The following is a 21,040-nucleotide window of genomic DNA, read 5'->3' as shown; positions in this document are numbered from 1 at the left end:
GTGCCTAGTCTTCTAGCATTATGAACATCACTGCAGTGGATATTCTTGGGCACATGGTTTTACATGCAATGTGAAGGTATATCTGAAAGATAATATCCAGAAGCAGAAATTTCTAGTTAAAAGGTAAGAGCATTTCCAAATTGTCTTCTAATGAGGTTACATCAGCGTAAGATGCTTTCTGCTTCAGGGAGGCTAGGGTGCTTCCTGGATGCCTGGCTGTTTTAAAAGCCCCACAGATGATGCCAATGAACTACCAGGGGTAGGATGTGGCAGCAGACTCAGACCTTATGCTCAGAGACCCTCTCAAGTGTCTAGATTACTCTGCGCCTCGACCACCACGAACCAAGCACCACTGTCTTCCTCTTGGGCTGCTGCATCATCTACTAACTTGTTCCCACACACCTTTTACGCCCTCCGGTCTCGTCCTGAGTCCTCTTTCTAAAAGGCGCATCTTCTCCCATCACTCCCTCCTTCTGCCTGAGACCCTGAGGATCTTCAGAAAAGACACAGGATCCTTGGCAAGGTTCCCAGGACCTTCCCTTGAGCTTCATCTTGCCCGCCCTCCCCAGCTCTGAGCGCCATCTTTCAGTGCGTGCCTCAGTACCAAGCCAGGGCCCTCCCACCACTGTGGTCTGCACGGCCATCTGCCTCTCCTTCCTCCCCCACCATCTCTGGAGGTCTTCCCGGACCTCCCCACACAGGGCCTCCAAGCAGCAGGCATCTGCCTCTCTGGCAACGTCACCACTGTCACTGAACAGGTAGTCATATGTTGGTTTAGGTTTTCTCCTGCCTCCTCATCGGACTGTGTTCCCATGGGCTCTGATCAAGGGACCACAGACCGTACCTGCCCTTCCCTCCATCTCCCAGTGCCCAGCGCAAGGCCTGACACACAACAGGCCCTGTAAATACCCGGTGAGTAACAGGAGACATTTTCTCAGTTTTCTACTCTGAAAATCAAGGGTAACCAGACCCTCCTCCCAGGGGTTTAGTGTAGATGTTTTATTTTAATTTTTTAAATGTTTACTTATTTTTGAGAGACAGAGAGAGAGAGAGAGAGAGAGAGAGAGAGAGAGAGAGAAACACAGAGTGTGAGTGGGGGAGGGGCAGAGAGAGAGGGAGAGAGAGAATCCCAAGCAGGTTCTGCTCTGTTAGCACAGAGCTTGACGTGGGGCTCAAACTGATGAACTGTGAGATCATGACCTGAGCCGAAGTCCAAGGCCAACTGACTGAGCCCTCCAAGAGCCCCGGGTGTAGATGTTTTAAACGAGAACCCTGCGGAGGGTGGATGCTGGTGGGCCTCACTCTCTCCCCTACACCAGCCTTGCAAAGTGTACCCTTCACATTTCCTCAACAAGACACCCAGTTTCTGCATGTCAGGGATGTTCTGGGTCACTCGTAAATTAAGGAACCACTTGTGGTAAATTAGAAAACGCCAAAATGTGGGGGGCACCCGGCTGGTTCCGTCAGAGGAGCATCCAACTTTTGATCTTGGGGTCTGGTGTTGGAGCCCCACGTTGGGTGTAGAGATTACCTAAAGGAATAAAACTTTAAAAAAGAAAAAGAAAATGCCGAAGATGGGCTGTAGTCACCTTCCTGAGCTCGGGTTCTAGCTGCTTCCTATTCAACCAAGTCTGGAAACCAGCTTGGAGTCAGCTTCTGCCCAGAGCCAGACACTCCCCTCTAGGAAAGGACTCCAGTGGTTCTGAACAGGCAAAGCGAGCCACCATCCCTGACTCATGACCATGGGGTGCCTTCAGCCCCGGGAGAACGGTGGGTACCCCAGCAAGGAGATTATTCATTCAGCAGGTGTTTCTGGAGCACTATCCTCATCTTTGGGTTGGAAGGGGCCTGGGCGATAAACAGGTCCAGCCTTTTATTTTACAGTTGAGGAAGCCGATGACCAGAGACGGGAAGTGACTCTCCCAGGGTCCCTCTGCAGAGGTGAATCGTGTCAGCTGGGCTGGGGGCAAAGGTGTGATTAGACCACAAATCCACCACCCCCGTGTTTCTAGTGGCACATGCAGTGGTCATCCTGGCTCGGTGGAGTCTACTCAGACTGGGAGGTTCGCAGAAGACAAAAGAAAATAGTTTTCTCAAGGGAGGCCAGGCCTCCAAACAGTTTAGTGGAAGTCTAAACGCTGCCGGTGATCTGTCCCCTCCTATCCTTCCAGGTCCGGTTCTCACCCGCCACCCTCTGGCACTCAATACTCGGTACTCAGTACTCTGAACACTCAACTTCCTCCAGTTCACTCTCTGCACCTGGGCCTCTACACGCTGTTTCCTGTGCCTGGGATGCTCTTCCTCCTCTGTCTTCGGCTGTTCCAGCTGCTAGACCAAAACACCACAGACTGAGTGGCTGGGAAACAGCAGAAATCTATAGCTCACAGTTCTGGAGGCTGTAAGTCTGAGATCAGGGTCCCAGTGTGGTTTCGTGAGGACTCTCTCCCAGGCTGTAGACTTCCCCTAGTATCCTCACATGGTGGGAGGGGCTGGGGGGGCTCTGTGAGATCTGGTTTATTAGGGCGCTAATCCCATTCATGAAGGCCCTCCCATGCTTAGGACCTCATCACCCCCAAAGCCCCGCCTTCTAATATCATCACCTTTGGCGGTTAAGGTTTCAACATATGAATTTAGGAGGATGCAAACATTCGGTCCATAATACCCCCCATCTCTGGCTTGCTCTCTCCTTCAGTCTCCAGATGGCCCGTCAAACATCTCTTTCTGCGGAAACTTTCTCTAGACTAGCTGAGGCCCCCCCGCCCCGGCGCATGCTTCTGTGGTACCTCTTCTTTCCACATCACGAGAGAGGTTTCTAATATCTTTCTTCCCTAAAAAACTTTAAACTCTGTCAGGGCAGAAACTGAACCGGCATCAACCCCAGAGAAGCCCAGCGCCCAGCGTGATGCGCCCAGCCCACTGACGGTACAGGGTAAACACCCGTGGAGAATGGGAACAAACGGACCAAGAGCTTACAGAAGTACCCAGACTAAATCCAGAGACGAGAGCGAGGACAAATTCTATTGGGAACCATCACTTACAGGAAATGGATGAGAAGACATTCGAGAAATCTCAGGATGTGGGAAGAAAACGTTTTCCCTCCAACAGCAGCCTCCTCTACCTTTCAACCTTCAGGAGGCAGGTCCACACGTGTAATTAAACCCTCAGCGTGAATGAGATCTACAATTTGTGATCAGGATGATGACACATTTCGGGACAAAGCACAGGTTTTTAGGTTTTTAGGACCCACATCTAGCAGCCCTGTGTCCGGATGCGGGCTGAGCGCTCACATCTGGATCCCACATCCGATGAGTCACGGATGTCTGTGGTACAGCGATCATAAGGTCACGTGTTCCGGGGACTCGCACCTCTGCGGTGATGACAGATGGCAATCCTGTGTCTGCGGTTCCACATAGGAGGTTGTTGAACCAACCCCACCCCAGAGGGAGGAGAGCCACAGGGGCCGGCCAAGAGGGTAACGAGGCCCGGGAGATAGAATTACACCATTTTCTGGCATTTTTTTATAATAAAACTAGGAGCAGCCAATGATTTGCTGACTCTGCAATGGCTTTTGCTGAGACAAACCAAAAAAATAGCTGAAGTGAGACCTACTTTTACAGGGCATCTCAATCTGGGCAAGAGGTCCTGAATCAGGGGACCCAGGTTCTATTCCTGACTCTTCCACCGAACCTCAGGGCCAGCTTGGAGGCACCAGTTTCCTTTCTCTGCTTCTTTACCACAAAAGAAATGCAAGACCTCTAAGCTTCCTTCTGTTCCATCGAACTTACAATACATTGAGGGTGAGGGTGGTCTTCTCCCCTCATTCCCTGCTATGGACTGAATTGTGCCCCCCTCCCCCACCCTCCCTGCCAAATTCATATGTTGAAGCTCTACTCCCCCAGTGTGGTGGCATTTGAGGTGGGGTTTTGGAGAAGTACTTAGGTTTAGACGAGGTGGAGACCCCATGATGGGATTAGTGCCCTTTGAGCTTATTCTCTCCTCACCCACCGCTATGTGAAGACACAGCAAGAAGGCGGCCATCCACAAGCCAAGAAGAGGGTTCTTACCAGAACCTGACCACGCTGGCACCTTGACCTTGGACCTACAGCCTCCTGAACTGTGAGAAAATCCCAACCCATGGTACTTTGCTATAGGAGCCTGAGCAGATTACAACACCCCATTTACCTTTGCTCAGAGCTGCTTCCCTTCAAAGTCAAGCCGGGGAGTATCAGGTCTTGACAAGGCCTCCACAGACCTACCTGTGGTGGCTGGACTAGAATTCCCAGTGCTCTGCAGCTTTTGGCCCAGATCCCCGCCAGCACCCTCCCCTTGCCGCAAGGAAGCAAGGGCCGCCCTAGGGCAGCCCTTGGGCTCCTGAATCTGACCTTCCCCAGAGTGGCCCATCTCTAGGACCCCTCCCACAGAAGCAGGCCCAGCCCTAGGAAGCAGACCTCCACGCCGCAGGGCAAGGCGCTGCCTCAGTCTTGTCCTCAGTACAGGGCAGCGTAACCGTGAGAGTGAGAGGTAAGACCACAGCAAGGGTACCTTAGGGGTTTATGTCAATTTACAAGTTCCCAAAGCACGTCAAATTTTGTCTCTCCCTGTGCCATGTGGCAACAGGAATAATCATTCCAAGTTGACAGTTGAGCGATCAGATCCAGAAAGGGTCAACTCTCTTGCCCAGGGTGGAAGCAACAAGGTTCAAACCCAGCCTTTGGGCTCTTCAGTTGAGCATCCTTTCTACTCTGCCACATTAGTTCTCAGATGTGTACAAAGAGTCCCATACCACAGGGCGAGTCCTGGGTAGGAGAGGCCAGCTGTGCCGGCAGGGGGTGCAGAAGAGGAGCTCCCGGTGGGGCCTGGCAGCAGAAAGTTCCCGTGGGGAACTCATCCGCAGGCTGGTTTCCACCCGCAAGAGTGGGAAGGGAAGGCTGTGCTGCGTGGAGACAGGGCAGCTGGAGGTGCAGTGGGCTGGGTGCTCCGAGCACATCCAGACTGTGGACTTGCCTGAGGCTGGGATGCCCTTGCCAATGGTCTACTGCAGGGAAATCACCAGGAGCTAGAGGGTGGGAGAGGCCTCTCAGCTGCAGCTCATAGAAGACACTATCTCATTGCCCCATTACCCTCCCCACCTGATCCCCTAGTATGTGCATCAACCTCTCAAGGCAAGGAAGGCTCCTGGGGAGAATCTAGGCAATCACAGCTTGGAGGCCAAGTTCAGGATGAAGGGAGGACGGGTTTCATCCCAGAGGCCAGAGAGCCCAGGGGTGTGGGGGTAACAATGCCCACTTAGTTCCAGGGCCCTGGGACCCTGGGTCTGCTCTGGGTTCTTTAGACCATCTGCTATCAAGGCTCTAAGTGGAGGCTGCCTTTCTGAAGGGCGAAGGACACCCTCATACGGTGAGCCAGGCCTGGCGGGCCCCCAGCAGGCCCCCCTGCTCCACAGCTCAGCAGGCTTTTCCAAAAAGTTGGAGTCATGTCATCAGGCTCTTTGTCATCTGGCACAGAGCTGGGAAACGTAGCCCCCAGTTAACTATGGCCACACTGAAAACAGAGCCCATTATTACAGGACAGAGCAGCCAAACTGAATCATCCCGGGGCAGACAGACAGCCTTCAATTAGGGGAGTAGCTCAACGCCTATGTATCAGCTGCTGGTACCACCGTCTCTTAGGTACCACCATTCCCAAAGGATAATTCTAACCCATCTGAGGATCTCACAAGTTTTCATACAGTCACAACCGTACATAGATATATACACATCAAAACTCACTTCTGATTGTACTTCAATTAAAGGGAAAACGCGCAACATTTAAAAGGGTCAGTGCCATAAATCAGCGGTGGACCTGGGTAAGGAGGGGAAGGGGGCATGTGATTGTAAGAAAAAGGGACAGCGCTTGTTGGGAAGGGCCGTGAGAATTTCTTAGAAGTCCTGCAGCCAGTTTATAGTGAGCCCGTGATGATCACAGTGAGCGGAGGGGACAAAGGAAGGGCATGGATAATCTAAGATGATGGAAAATTAAAGCAAACCAATAAAAAAACCCACGCAGCTGGCTCCGGCATGCAGTCAAATGTCGATGCAATTCCACGCACCCACCCTCCTTCTGCACCCCAGTGCCCACACCCTCTCCGTGCTGGCTGCAGCAGCGGTCCAGGAGGCAGCTGGCAGGCAGGCAGCCACACGTTAGCCATAAATGGATAATCCATTTGTCGAGACTCAAGAATCTGCCTCAAACTAGGGAAATGTTTTCTCACAGTCTGCACGGAGGGGCACACCCAGCTCTGCATCAGTCCACCTGCCCATGTGAATGGACAATAGAAAAAGGTAGATACATCAGGTTGTGGCCACAATTGTATCAGTAGTTAGGGAGGCCAGCCCTGTAACCAGAAAGACCAGCAGGACGGGGAAAGAAAATGATAGTCCTTTTCCTCCATTGCTGACACCTTCTGTCAAAGTGTCCATTTTTTAAATTTTTACCTTAGTCTGCTTGGATTGGAGGGCAGAAAGCACAAGATTCTTGAGTGAGGAGAGAGGGAGGTCCAAAGGCTTTTTTTTTTTTTTTTTTTTAAATTAATGGAGCAGGAGTTGGGGCCAGCTGCAAGGAAACATGTACCCAGGAAACATCACTGCCAACTTCTCCATCTGCTGCTAGGTTATGAAGATGGGAGAGGGGAGGTTTCCCAGGAGTCTCCTCTTCTCCCAGAACTGACTCTGGAGTTACACAGACCAGAGTGGAACCCACCCCTCTAAAAGGGGTGACCTTAGGCTCCTTCCTTAACCCGAGCTGCAGTTTCACCGCATGATGGGGATCCCACAGTATTGCTGGAACTCGGGGTTGTGTGTGCTTAGCACAGTGCCCGGCATGAGTTCAGCCTTGAACAAGGGGTCCACATCATCATCATTATTGCGCATGGCAGGCCAGCTACCACTTTCTGCCAGATTGTGGTAGAGAAGACGAGGCCAAGACATAGGGCCCTGTCCAGCTTCGAAATGGCCCCGCGGCAGACGGCAGAAGTAGGAAAAAGCTGTGCTGGGACGTAGGGCGAGGAAGCTCCCAGGCAGGGGGAGCGGCACCGGGGCTCAAATCACTGAGAGCGGCCTTTAACCCACACTCAGTGCCCAAGAAGCCCAGCCTGGCACATGCTCCACCCACAGACCGCCGGTGGCAAGTCCCGCTGGTCACCAGACCCAGAGCACTCACTGGCACAGGTCTTCCCGTCACTGCGGAGCACGTGTCCCTCGGGACACTGACAGGCAAAGGATGTGTCCGTGTTGACGCAGGAGTATTCGCAGCCATGGTTGGTCAGCAAGCAGTAATCCGCCCCTGCAAAACCAGACAGCCAGCTGAGGTGGTCAGTAAGCCTCTGAGCTACTGATGAGGGGAGTCAAGTGGCCACAGTCTTGCTTATCCGCCCCCCACCCACTCCACCAAGGCATGCGGTCCCCAGGGGACATCCCCCACAATCTCCCCGGAGCAGAGAAGGAGAGGACCACGAGGCGCCCTCCTCTGCAGCGGTCAGATTTTCCACTCGTGTTGCAAACCTTTTCCATGTAAGAGAAGCATAGAGGGGGACTCACTGGAACAGGTCTTGAGGTCCTCGTTGATGAGGAAGCCTTCTGAGCACTGGCAGACGAAGGACTCCTCGGTGTTTAGACACAGCTGCTCACAGCCATGGTCCTGCTCCGCGCAGTGATCCACTCCTGCGTTTGCCACACGGGAAAAGACAAAATAACCTGATGGAACAACACTCACCAGCACCGGGGCATTAACACAAACCTCCCTGGAGAGGGGAGCCTATAGGGGCCTTTGACTTCAAGGGCATCGCAAAGAGCAGTGCTGGAGGGTTTTGTGCAACCAGGTGCAACTGGTCTCCGGAAAATCAGCCTTGTTTGCTTGTTTTCCTTCCCGTGTCTGGGTTTAGAGAGTCAAGTGCGCGTGACTCCTGTGCTGGTGTGAAAGCCAGCAGCACTTTGTGCCAGGGCCTTGGCACCATAATCTGCAGTCCTCAGGGCAGGCGTGAGCCCCATCTCGGGGAGGAAAGCGAGGCTCAGGAAGGCCGAGCTGCTTGCCCAAAGCCACACAGGTGACGGTGCTTAAGACTGAAGGCTGTGGCATCGAAGCAGCTGGGCTCAAATCCCACCTGCACCAACCCCTTCCTCGCCAAGAGATGCTGGGTAGTCAGTCGCTTGGCCTCTGGGTCACCATTTCCCGACTGGAGGAAGGGGGGTGATGATGGGCGCTTTCTTAGAGGAATGTGGCAAGAAGGAGAGGAGTTGATACACGTAAGGCCCTCAGAACTGTAGCTGGCACACAGTAATCGCCGACTGGATGCTTCTTAAGTATCGCTGGGAAAGAACTCATTGTATAGTTTCATTTTTCTCTGGAAGTGACACAGAAAAAGTGTTCTTATCCCCCATACCCAGGACACCCAGATTCTGAAAACAAACCAAAGCCACAGCCTGCATGTGTGGCCGATCCTGGCACCTGAACGCTGTGCAGCTGGCCCCTCTGGGCAGCGAGCACTGAGGGACAGTGAACACACAGCTGTGGCGAACCGCTCCCACAGACGGCCCTGCAGGCTGCCTCCCAGATTTCCTTGATGGAGAAAAAGCACACCCAAGGACTGGAGACACACTGAGGACCTTGTGCAGGGCCATCAAGTAGGCCTCTTGGACTCCTGAAGGGCCTGGGGCTAGTGCCTTCTGGAACATTCCATTGGTGGATGTGCCTACTGCAAACGCTTGCAGGACCTCAGGAGCCAGAAGCCTGTATTCACATCTTGGTTCCACCGTTAACCAGTCGTGTGACTGCGGGAAAGTGACTTGATCTTTTTGTGCCACAGTTTCCCCGTCTTTAAATAGGGACAAGAATGTAGATGCCTCAAAAGTCTATTGTGAGGATAAAGTGAGTGAGTGCCTGGGAAGTGCTCACAGAGTGTGCACCTCATAAGGGCTGGCTGTCATGGCCTGGGGCTCCCTGAGTCCTTAAGGGGAACAGGATACCACGGTTCTCTGGGAACTCCTAGGAAGAGATCACTTGGTTTACACTTTCTTGAAGCTGACTAGGTGGTCTTTTTTCCTTTAACTTTTTTTTTTTGTTTATTTATTTTTGAGAGAGAGAGTGAGACAGCAGGGGAGGTGCAGAGAGAGAGGGAGAGAGAGAGAACCCCAAGCAGGCTCCAAGCTGTCAGCACAGAGCCTGATGCAGGGCTCAAACCCATGAATGGTGAGATCGTGACCTGAGCCGAAACCAAGAGTCTGATGCTGAATGGACTGAGCCACCCAGGCGCCCCCAGGCGGTCTTTCTTATGAGATCCCCAGAGAGAAAGTATAGCCCAATCACTTCTGGCCCCCTCCCCCTGAGCTCCTCTAGGCTCCTTCAAGGCATGCTGGGAGGGAGGAGAGGCTATGGCCTCCGGGGCTCTATGCGGGCTCAACCAGGTCATGCCCAGCCTGTCCTGGGATGCTTGCCAGGGCTGTCAGCTGGCAGACCCTGTACCCCCGAAAGAAGGCAGACTGTACCCAGATCCACCTTGACCAGGGTGTGTCCTTGTCAAATGGAAGACTTCCGGCTCCCCACTCACTTCTCATAAGACCTCAGAGACTTCCAGAGGCAAATGCATAGCAGTGCCAACTTTCTAGTTCAAAAGTTGACCTCTGGGATCAGTCCTTAGAAAGCCTAATCGAGGTGCTTTGTTCCCCCTAACGACTGAAGGGGAACCAGTTTTCCTCAGGACTGCTCTGCCCCTAATACTTCATCTGTGAAACCTCCCCTTGTGGCAGTTTGAGGTCCAAATGCTGAACAGCTGCACTGTTCTCATTCACAATCTATCTCTGTCCCCAAAGCTGGAGCAGATGTGAAGCCTGCTGTGTGGAAAGCCACACACACAAAGGGCCCCTTCTGCGCTGGCCATGTCACGGAGCCCCTCTCCCAGCAGACCAGGGTCCCAGGCATCGGCCGCAGTGCTCGTGTGCCCCCGCCCCCGCTGGCCTGGACCAGTGGAGACTGTGCCTCATAAAACAGGACAGAAGCCGCCAGCTGGCAAAGCCTGCAAGTTTCCGTGCGTTTACATCACCGAATGGGGGTTTGTTGTGCCTCTTACACAAGACAGTTAAGAAAGGCTTAACAAAAATCCCATATTTCCCAGCTCTGCCCTCAGATCAGCCCTGTGGTAGCCCATGTACTTTCTGAAGTCTGTCTCTTTTGGCCTCTTGTCCCAGCCCGGAGCCTCTCTGGTCACTCTCCCAGGCTCCGTGGGAATAATGAACAGTTATCTTTCATTGTGCTTTCCTTGGCCCAGGCACAGGCTAAGAGCCTAAATCGGTCTTGACTATTCCCCTTAAAAACCCTCGCAGATCGGGGCGCCTGGATGGCTCAGTTAGTTAAGCATCCGACTCTTGGTTTCAGCTCAGGTCACGAACTCGCGGTTCATGAGTTTGAGCCCCAAACTGGGCTCTGCACTGATATGCAGAACCTACTTGGAATTCTCTCCCTCTCCCTCTCCCTCTCTCTCTGCCCCTCCCCTGCACTAGCGCTCTCTCTCAAAATAAATAAATAAGCATTAAAAAAACATAACATTAAATATATAAATAAATACATGAATACATAAATAAAACAGATGGGAAAATCAAAGCTTGGCAAAGTTAAATAACTTGCCCAGGGCCACACATCTAGTATGTAGTAGAGCTTGGATTTAGATTCCGATGGGTCTGACTTAATCAGTGCTCTCAACAGCGAATAATAACATTAGCTAATATTCACTGAATGTTTATTAATATTCAGCAGCACTTTTCTTTATTTCTTTTTTAAATTTTTTAACGTTTATTTATTTTGAGAGACAGAGAGAGAGCATGAGCGAGGAGGGGGCAGAGAGAGGGGGAGACACAGAATCCGAAGCAGGCTCCACGCTCTGAGCGGTCAGCACAGAGCCCAACGCTGGGCTTGAACTCATGGGCCACGAGATCATGACCGGAGCCGAAGTCGGATGCTTCACCGACTGAGCCACCCAGGCGCCCCGTAGCAGCTCTTTTCTAAGTGTTTTATACGTATTGATTCTTTTAATCCCCACAAACAAACCTATGAGGTAGGTGGCACGAACAGTCCCATTTTATGGATGATGAAACTGAGGCGAGGAAGGTGAAGCCTGTTGGACCGTCAGGCTCACAGGAAACCCAGCAGCTTCAGAAGTGAGCCTGCGTGTGAACCGCACCCTCCCGTTGGAACCCCCGCCACAGCACACTCACGGCTGCAAGTCTTGCCGTTGGGGTCCAGACTGTAGCCCCGACGGCAGCGGCAGGAGTAGCCTTCCTCCGTGTTGATGCATTCATGCTCACAGCCCGGTTTGTTCAGTGCACAATAGTTGATTCCTGAGGAGAGAGAGAGAAAGGGCAGACCTCCTGCAGGCTCTGGACCTCCCCCAGGGCTGTGGGGTCAGCCCCTCACAGCAAATATTCAGTAAATAAGGTGTTCTATTGGATGGAGAAGACAGCTCCTGCTCTCAGGGAGCTGGCTGGAAGGAGAACCGGGGATCAGAAGTCTAGATTCTCCAGCATGGGTCTTTTTCCCCTATGATGGCCAAAAGCTGGTGAAATGGGTTGAGGACCCCAAATCCCAGCCCACCGCTTCCCGAGAAAGATGGAAAAGCTGGGAAAATCCAATTGGGCTTTCCTTCGAGTTAACCTCATCACTAGGGCTCAAAGCATGTAGGGAACCGCTGTCTTCAATGATATCTGACAATGACATTGGACAGCGCAAGGCAGAGTAAACAAAAACTGATGGTGTAAGATATCTAACTCTCTAGGAGAGGCAGGACACGGCAGTTACATTAAGAAGGGTCCAAATGCTCAGCCTCGCTCGGGGAGAGATCATGACAGCCTCCATATCAAGCAGCTGAAGACACATCTGATGCCCCCCAGATTGCTGCAGTTCGTCCTATGGCGACATTCACCCCCGTCCAGACTGTGTTTCTGCCAGCAGGTGGGAGCGTCATCATAAGCAGGAGCCAATTAGCATTTCATTTGCTGGTAGAAAATGCTAAAACCACAAGATCCTCCCCCCCCCCACAAAGAGCAGGTTATGGGGGAGATGGAGAACTGTAAAAGGAAATAAAATGAGCTTGTGGGGGGGCCTTTAGGAGACTGGTGCTGGAGGAAATCGTCCCTCTTGTGGCTGAGCCGGATCTGTTTAACTGCGTTGTTCTTTCTTGTAGGGACGTGGCAGACCCTGTGGGTTGCCTTGCCAACAACCGTTACCCTGTCTTCTTGGGACTAGCACCCTGACCCCACAGCCATGAGTCGTGACTGATCTCAGCCAGCCTGGCAATCATCCCTTCAAGGGTCCGTGATGTGCCCTCCCAGGCGACCGGCGGATGGAACTTGCCACGTGCACAGAGTTTGAGCAGAAGTGGATGCGGACTGAGCACATGGAGGAGAACTCTCACCACACACAGGGAATGGCCTGGGAGAAGAGATGCCACCACAACGGTCATCGGCCCCTGGGAACTTTCTGTAACTCATCCCTTCCGCATGAGGGGGGCCAGAAAATCGTTAGCTGTGTGTGGTTTCAGTTCATCAGCCCCGAACTCGTCAACAACCTTACCTGTGTGGAGCAGAATACAATGCCACAAAACTAGGGGCTTCAGTGAAGGAAAAGGGGCCTGTCAATAGAACACTGGCCACATACCAACAGACAAAAAAAGAGAGAGAGACAGACAGACAGAGAGACAGAGTACAAAGGGTGCTACAGTCTGGAGCCACATAGGGGAGGGTCTGCAGGAATCCTTTTGTTAACGCCTTAGAGAGGGGTGAAGTTACTTTCAGTAAACCCAGTTTTAAAAAGGCAGCACTCAGCCACTATGGAAAACAGTACGGAGTTTCCTCAAAAAATTAAATACAGAATTACCAGATGATCCAGCAATTCCACCTCTGGCTATTTACTGAAAAGAATCAAAAGCAGGGACTTGAATTCAGCCTTAAAAAGGAAGGAAATTCTGACGTACGCTACATCATGGAGGAGGCCTGAAGACATTATGTTAAGTGAAATAAGTCAGACACAAAAGGACAAATATTGTATGATTCCGCTTATATGAGGTAACTAGAACAGGCAAATTTAGAGAGACAGAAAAGAGAATGGTGGTTGCCAAGAGCTGGGGGCAGACAGGAACGGGGAGTCGTCGTTTCATGAGTACAGAGTTTGAGTTTGGGGAGATGCAAAAGTTCTGGACTTTAAGGGGATGATGGTTGTATAAGAATGTGAATGCACTAGGGCGCCAGCGTGGCTCAGTCGGTTGAGCGTCTGACTTCAGCCCGGGTCATGATCTCACGGTCCGTGAGTTCGAGCCCCGGGTCGGGCTCTGTGCTGACAGCTCAGGGCCTGGAGCCTGCTTCAAATTCTGTGTCTCCCTCTCTCTCTGCCCCTCCCCCACTCATGCTCTGTCTCTCTCTCTCTCTCTCTCTCTCTCTCTGTCAAAAATAAATACACATTAAACAAAAAAAAAGAGAATGTGAATGTACTTAATGCCACTGAAGTGTATTAGAATAGTCAGGGGTGCCTGGGTGGCTCAGTCGGTTAGGAGACCGGCTCTTGATTTCGGCTCAGGTCCTGATCTCACGGTTCGTGAGATGGAACCCCACTCTAGGCTCTGTGCTGACAGCGCAGAGCCTCCTTGGGGTTCTCTCTCCCTTTCTCTCTGCCCCTCCCCCACTGGCACTCACACTCTCAAAACTAAATAAATAAGCATTTTTAAAAAATGGTCAGAATGGCCATTTTTATATTATATATATTTTCTCACAATTTTATAAAAGCCAGCATTGTCTTTCAGAAAGATTTATATTACAAAATACCTAAACTGAAAACCATTTAGAATTTTTTTTTAAATTTTTTTTTTAACGTTTATTTATTTTTGAGACAGAGAGAGACAGAGCATGAACAGGGGGAGGGGCAGAGAGAGAGGGAGACACAGAATCTGAAACAGGCTCCAGGCTCTGAGCTGTCAGCACAGAGCCCGACACGGGGCTTGAACTCAGGAACCGTGAGATCATGACCTGAGCCAAAGTCAGACGCTTAACCGACCAAGCCACCCAGGCGCCCCAAAAACATTTAGATTCTTAAAGATGTTCTCGCTCAGCTATCTGGCAAACAGCAATTCAACACTGACTCCAAATGGTTACTTATGGCAAAGTAACTGCAGATCTCTGCTTTCTTTACATGCTTGAGTTACATTTCTTTATGCGCGTGTTACTTAATTAGTATTTACGGAGCGCCTACAATGTGCCCCGTGTCTGGTCTGGTCTCCTCGCTAAATGTATGGTACTACATGTGGGACAGGCTTGCAGGTAGCTTTATCTGGTGAAGCCCAGAGTGTCCAGTGAGCCCCATGAGAGGTCAGTTGGCAGAACGGTCAGACAAAAAATTGTATTTTATTTTTCTTAAGTTTATTTATTTTGAGAGAGAGGGAGAGAATCATGGGGTAGGGGCAGAGAGAGAGAGAGAGACAGAGACAGAGGATCTGACAGCAGAGAGTCTGATGTGGGGCTCAAACCCATGAATTGTGAAATTATAACCTGAGCCGAAGTTGGAGGCTTAGCTGACTGAGCCACCCAGCTGCCCCTCCGACAACACAATTTAAACAGAGCTCATGCGTGCCAACTCGTAAAAAGCTGGAGACTTCACTGAGAAGGTAAGACATCAAAACATGTAAGATTAGTGACCCTGGACAGTAAATTATAATGCCAATGGAGTGGCACAGTTAGCAGGTCTCAGAAAAATTGGTTAGGCTACACAACGTTAAAGCCGTGTTCCTTTGGTTTAGCAAACCCAGGTCCAGAGAAGAAAAGCAGCCTGTTCAAGGCCACACAGCCAGTGTGAGTGACACTGCTAAGACCAGCCCTGCCATCTCCATCCTGTCTCTTCAGAGTGTGATGCCTCCAGCTCCAGGGAAAACCAGCTATGGTGCCCAGCATGAGCAATCCTGGAGCCCAGCTCCCCGGGTCACACCCACATATGATTCCACCCTCGGGCCCCCCCTCGACAGCCAGGCCAGTCCTGGCTTCTGTGCTTTGCACCACCGCCTTAATAATTTATGCCTTAAATCAATGACACTACTTTCCAGAGAAAGAAATTGTGCCCAGATGAGGAGGAAGAATAAATCCCGGCCGAGAGACTTTTCTTCAGTAGAATTCTGCCTTGAACTGTGTTTTCCACCTTAATTGGATAACGTCAAATTCCTCTGAAAAATAGATGTCTTATTAGATTTGAAAATAGCCCACATCCATCAACTGTCTATTAAACGTAAATGGCTGTACCCTGAGCTTGAGATCTGTAATGCTCTTGAGATCCTCAAACTCCTAATAACAAACTCCAGATTTAAATCTAATTTCTTGCTTCCCTCTTCCACGTAATGCTCTAGAGAGACAGTGAGTGCTCGTTGTCGTGAACAGCTGTCTGCCATAATCGACTAAGTGCAAACATGAAGTCAGGGGCAGCTCTAGGAGGCTGACCTCAGGAGCCCAGGGCTGGGTTTGCAGCAGACAATGGAAAATGTAACGATGAGGCAGGATGTTGGGAGAAGGGCTGATGAGGACATCGGCTTTTAGACACAAATTCCATTTTTCTTGGATGAAAAAGTAGGGCACCTGGCTAAAGAGGAAATGGAGCTATAATCACTCAACATATATGAAGGAGCATTGGGGACTGTGGAGAGGGCCACGACCCGCGAACAGGCCCGTCTGTGGTGGTCAAACTGCTCCCAATGGTCACTGCCTCTCCACTGGCCCTTCTGTTCCCCACTTCCCTGCCCTCTTGATAACAATGCATGCATGTACCACCTTGGACCCCTCTCTTAGTGCACGTGCCTCTCCTGGCAGGATGTGAGGCAGAGGTCGAGGGAATCCTAGATGACTGGTAAGAGGTGAAGACTTTCAAGCATATTCCCCTGCCCTGATGGCCACGTGCCTAACTTGTTCCCCTTTTCCTCCACAATGTGTGTGTCTGAGTTGAACCGGATCTAATTATTCCCCACATAAGAGCTTTCGGTCCACAAACGAGTCCACCTGCGACTGATTTTCCCTGGGTGTAGTCAGCCACTAACACACTTAGACCTAGAAGAAGGTGTAAATAGCACAGAGAGGCGTGGCCAGTCCAGAAAAGTTGGTTTTCCACCATAGTTATGCATGTGTGGTCTAACGAAAAATATTCCACTTCATTGTTTTCGGGTGTTGAATGATGCCATCGGTTAAAATTCCCATTTCATGCTCAAATGGTTCCAGGGTTTGCATCGAGGCTAGGCAGCAGGGATTACCTTTTGTAAGGCACCAGTTTCGAAAAGTGGTGTCTACAACCATCTACCACCATCCAAGGTCAAACACTTATTAGAGTGAGTTGGTAAGTCCACACGTGCTGGGAGCAGAATGTGGCTTGTCTGGATTCAGTGACATAGCCCACAGTGCTTTTTCAAAAGAAATACACGGTCAAACTTTTGGAAATTCAGTCCTGCTTTGAGGCAGAGCACTGCCATACATATCACCAAGAAGAGGTGGTGAAGAAGCGCATAAGAAAATACACCCCTAAATGGAGGCTCCAGAAAGTTCTACAAACACCACTGCCAGAAGAACACAAACAATTCAGCGTACATAAGTGTGGACTGACTATGGAAGTACTTTTAAAAAGTTCACAACCTGTATGGCTTAAAAGGGCCATCTTTCTTAATTATTTTTTAATGTTTATTTATTTTTGAAAGAGAGAGAGAGCACACGAGACGGTGGGGGTGGGGGCGGGGAGCAGAGACAGAGGGGGACAGAGGATCCAAAGTGGGCTCTGTGCTGACAGCAGACAGCCCGATGTGGGGCTCAAACTCATGAACCACGAGATCGTGACCTGAGCCGAAGTCAGACACTTAACCAACAGAGTCACCCAGGCGCCCCAAAAGGGCCATCTTTCTAACAAGACTGAGCAATTCAAATAAGAGTTGCAATTTCTCCAGGATGATAAATCTCAGAGAGATCCATTTACTCACTCGTTCAATCATTCATTCGTCTTGTGTCGCACTTTCACGTGCCAAACCCTTGAGGTGTTGAGGATTCAAGAGTGAGAAAAACAGGAGAATCTTTGTCCTTGTGGACTTCCCATTCTAGTGGTTTCTCAGGGACAGTCTAGTGTAAAGAGATCCCATATGGGGCTCATGCTCTAGATCCCCCTTGATGTGCCAGCCGACAGGCATTTGAGTCACTCAGCACATCATTAATTTCATCCTGCTGACGCCATGTACCTCTCGAACGCTGCGGAAATACCCCAGAGTCCTGTTTTTTTCCTTCCTTTATGTCAAAGAGGATAGAGCAGCAATTTTCCCCTCTTAGCGGCCAGCAAGTGTCTCATCTGGTAGGACCGGAAGAAACGAATCCCTTTTACCTCCTGTCTCTGGGCCCAGGCTTTTCTTTCGCAAGGTCCCAAATACATGCTGTGGGGCTAAGGAGGAGGGAGGGTGTGCGCCCTCATTTCATGTAGGTTAGGGCTTCGGTTTGGGCCTCGACTTTGCTCAGTGAATCCCATAGGCAGACTCAGTCTAGTCAATCTCTAAAAATCATCTCCATCACAGAACTGGGAGTGACAAAAGGTAAAATAAAGGGCAGAATAGTATCAGTGAGCACAAATGCTGAGTACACGTATACTTGCTGAAGTTTTGCAAGGAAAAGGAAAATTAGCAGAGCATTTATCAGAACAAGCCCTTCTACAGCCAGTGCAACTTACTTCTGCAGGTTTTCTTATCTGGATTCAGGATAAAACCTTTTAGGCAGCGGCAGGAATAGGAGTGATCTGTGTTAACACACTCGTGCTGGCATCCATGATTAGGTGAGGCACAGTAGTCTATCTCTGGAAAGAGAAAAATCGTAAGAATGGTGAACAAAATAATAAACATCACAGAGAAAAACCAAGGGGATTTCATTCTTTTTTTTTTTTTTCAACGTTTTTTATTTATTTTTGGGACAGAGAGAGACAGAGCATGAACGGGGGAGGGGCAGAGAGAGAGAGAGACACAGAATCGGAAACAGGCTCCAGGCTCCGAGCCATCAGCCCAGAGCCCGACGCGGGGCTCGAACTCACGGACCGCGAGATCGTGACCTGGCTGAAGTCGGACGCTTAACCGACCGCGCCACCCAGGCGCCCCGGATTTCATTCTTAATTATCCCTAAATAGTAAATTCCTGTAACCTCAAACAGTCCTGCTATGAAGGGATCTCTCAGTGAAGCTATCTCCATGTTTAGGGATATGGCCTCCCAGAGGGAACTTTCTCAACATGTTACAAAATGTTTATGCAGCAAGTGAATCTGTGAGATGCTTTCCTTGTCTGGGTTCACGTTAAAAGCCACTAAAATAAAAGCGTGGTTGAGTGTTGTTTGTTGTCTCGCAAGCTGGGAAGAGGGAGCTTAGCTCAAAGTTTTATGGAATTCATGCAATTAAAACAATGGAAATCTTCCCCAAGTCGAACTCCAGACCACTTAAACCCCTCAGACACTGAGCCAAACAATAGGACACAAAGTCAGATCCTGGGAAAAAGAAGGAATAAGTGACAGAGACATCCTCAGTGTAGAGTACTGCCCTTGTTACATCACGGGACTCATTTGCACTTAGGTTTTCTCAAGGTTGCACAGTCAGAGATTGTGATCTCTAGGTACACGTTAATTTAAATCAAAACACCAAGAGAAAAGAAAGGTTACATGGAATTTTTTATAATGGGATTTTACTTATATGAGTATTTTTAGATAGGGAAAGAGACTTCTATTGAAGGGTCTGATTATTTTGCTATAATGGAATTAAACACACGGTTTAAAACTGCCTGAAATAATTAGCAGCTGATGGGGTCATAAAAGAAATATTTTTGTTTTGATGAGGATTTTACTGTATTACAGAATATGTGACCTATGGATATCATGTTAATAATGAAGAATTTTAATAATGAAGAATTTCCTAGCCTGTAACAGAGGAAACAAAATGAGTAAGAGAAAGGCGCACAATAGCCTTAAAAGGAAAAACATGTAGTTTTTAAAATCAAGTAGTTTAAATCCTCCAACTTTGGGCATCTTTTTCAAAATCCATTTGACTGTTTTAATCCTTTGCGTTTCACACATATTTTAGAATCAGCTTGTCAAAGTTTCTGCAAAAAAGCATACTAGGATCGTGATAGATACTGCTTTGATGTACAGATTTGGAAAGGACAGACAGCCTAACAGTATTAAGCCTTCTGATCCATGAATGTGATATATCTATTTATTTAAGTCTTCTTTAATTTCCCTTAGCAATATTTTGTAGTTTTTGTAGTATAAGTCTTTTACATCTTTTGTCAAATTTGTCCATAGGTAGTACATATTTTTGATGCTATGGTAAATGGTTTTTTTAATCTTAATTTTTGATTCTCCATTGAAAAAATGTAAAAAATAGTTGTTTTTTGTACATAGACCTTGTATCCTGCAATTTTGCTAACCTCACTTAATAGCCCCTTTTTGTAGACTCCACTGAAGTTTCTACATAGATGACCCTGTTGTCTGTTAATAAAGATGCTTTAATTCTTCCTTTCCAACCTAGATTTCATTTCTCCCCCCGCCCTTCTTTTTTTACCCCTAACACAATGGCTAGAACCTATAGCACAATACTAAAAGGAGGTGGTGAAAGTGGGCATCCTGTTTTGTTTCTGATCCTATAAGGAAAGCATTCAGTCTTTCATCATTGAGTATGGTGTTACCTGATGATTTCCCCACTGATGCACCTCATCAGATGGAGGCAGTTCTTATCATTCCTAATTTGCAGAGAGGTTTTTTTTTTCTTTTAAAAATCATAATTGAGGGGTGCCTAGGTGGCTCAATCGGTTAAGTGTCCAACTTCAGCTCAGGTCATGATCTTGCAGTTCGTGAGTTCGAGCCCTGCATGGCGCTCTTAGCAGACAGCTCAGAGCCTGGAGCCTGCTTTGGATTCTGTGTCTCCCTCTCTCTCTGTTCCTCCCCCACTCTCTCTCTCTCTCTCTCTCAAAAATAAAGATTAAAAAAAATTTTTTTAATCAAAATTGAATGTCAGGTCTTGTCCAATGCTCTTTCTGTATCTTTTGAGTTGGATTTTATGGTTTCTGCTCTTTAGTATGTTAATATTGTGTGTTACATTGATCATGTTTTGAATGTTAAATCAACTCTGGATTCCTGGGATAAATCTTACTTGGTCATGATGCATTATCCTTTTTACATATTGTGGGATGTGATTGCTAAAAATATTTAAACAACTTTTACACGAATTTTATGAGGGATACTTATGTGCAGTTTTCTTTTCTTGTAATGTATTTTCCTGGGTTTTGTATCAGGGTAACGCTGGCTTCATAGAATAAGTTGAAAAATGTTCCCTCTTCAGTTTTCTGGAAGAATTTATGTATTGATATTAGCTCTTCATCCTATATTCACCAGTTAAGCCAACTAGTCCTGGTGTTTTCTTTGTGGGAAGGTTTATAAGAACAAGTTCAATTTCTTTAATAAACAGAGGCCTTTATTCATATGATCTAATTCTTCTTCAGTTAATTTTAATTAGAACAGACTATTCATCAAGCAAATAACACCAAAAAACATGTATTTGTCAATTATCTCTCTATATTACTACCTAATTTTATGAAGAAAGGTAATTAGACATGATAATAAAAAGAGCAGTGAGAAAAAATTTTCTCTTAAGTTAGCAAAAATTTTTTCTTTTTTTTTTTAACACTTTTTTTTTTAATGTTTATTTATTTTTGAGACAGAGAGAGACAGAGCATGAACGGGGGAGGGTCAGAGAGAGGGAGACACAGAATCTGAAACAGGCTCCAGGCTCTGAGCTGTTAGCACAGAGCCCAACGCGGGGCTCGAACTCACGGACCACGAGATCATGACCCGAGCGAAGTCGGCCGCTCAACCGACTGAGCCACCCAGGCGCCCCATAGCAAAAATTTTTTCAATCGCCTCCTCAAAACGCTTACAGTAGAGTATACATTGGTAAAACTTTTTGGAAATAACTTTCAATATACATCAAAAGCCTTAAA

At 48.7% G+C, this 21,040-nt stretch overlaps 1 protein-coding gene across 7 annotated transcripts in view; it reads right to left on the bottom strand.

The window, feature by feature from the left end:
* Window positions 1-21,040, bottom strand: part of MATN2 (matrilin 2) — a 136,295-nt gene that overhangs the window by 21,146 nt on the left and 94,109 nt on the right. For all 7 annotated transcript variants that reach the window (XM_045050202.1, XM_045050201.1, XM_045050199.1 and 4 more), the window contains exons 7-10: window positions 17,740-17,862; window positions 11,241-11,363; window positions 7,575-7,697; window positions 7,198-7,320 (exon numbers count right to left, since the gene is read on the bottom strand). In XM_045050202.1, the coding sequence (XP_044906137.1) occupies window positions 7,198-7,320; window positions 7,575-7,697; window positions 11,241-11,363; window positions 17,740-17,862 (492 nt within the window). The remainder of the gene's footprint in view (window positions 1-7,197; window positions 7,321-7,574; window positions 7,698-11,240; window positions 11,364-17,739; window positions 17,863-21,040) is intronic.

The sequence above is a fragment of the Felis catus genome, chromosome F2 (assembly GCF_018350175.1).
Source record: "Felis catus isolate Fca126 chromosome F2, F.catus_Fca126_mat1.0, whole genome shotgun sequence".
NCBI classification, from domain to species: Eukaryota; Metazoa; Chordata; class Mammalia; order Carnivora; family Felidae; genus Felis; species Felis catus.
This window is presented reverse-complemented; position numbering and strand designations above follow the sequence as displayed.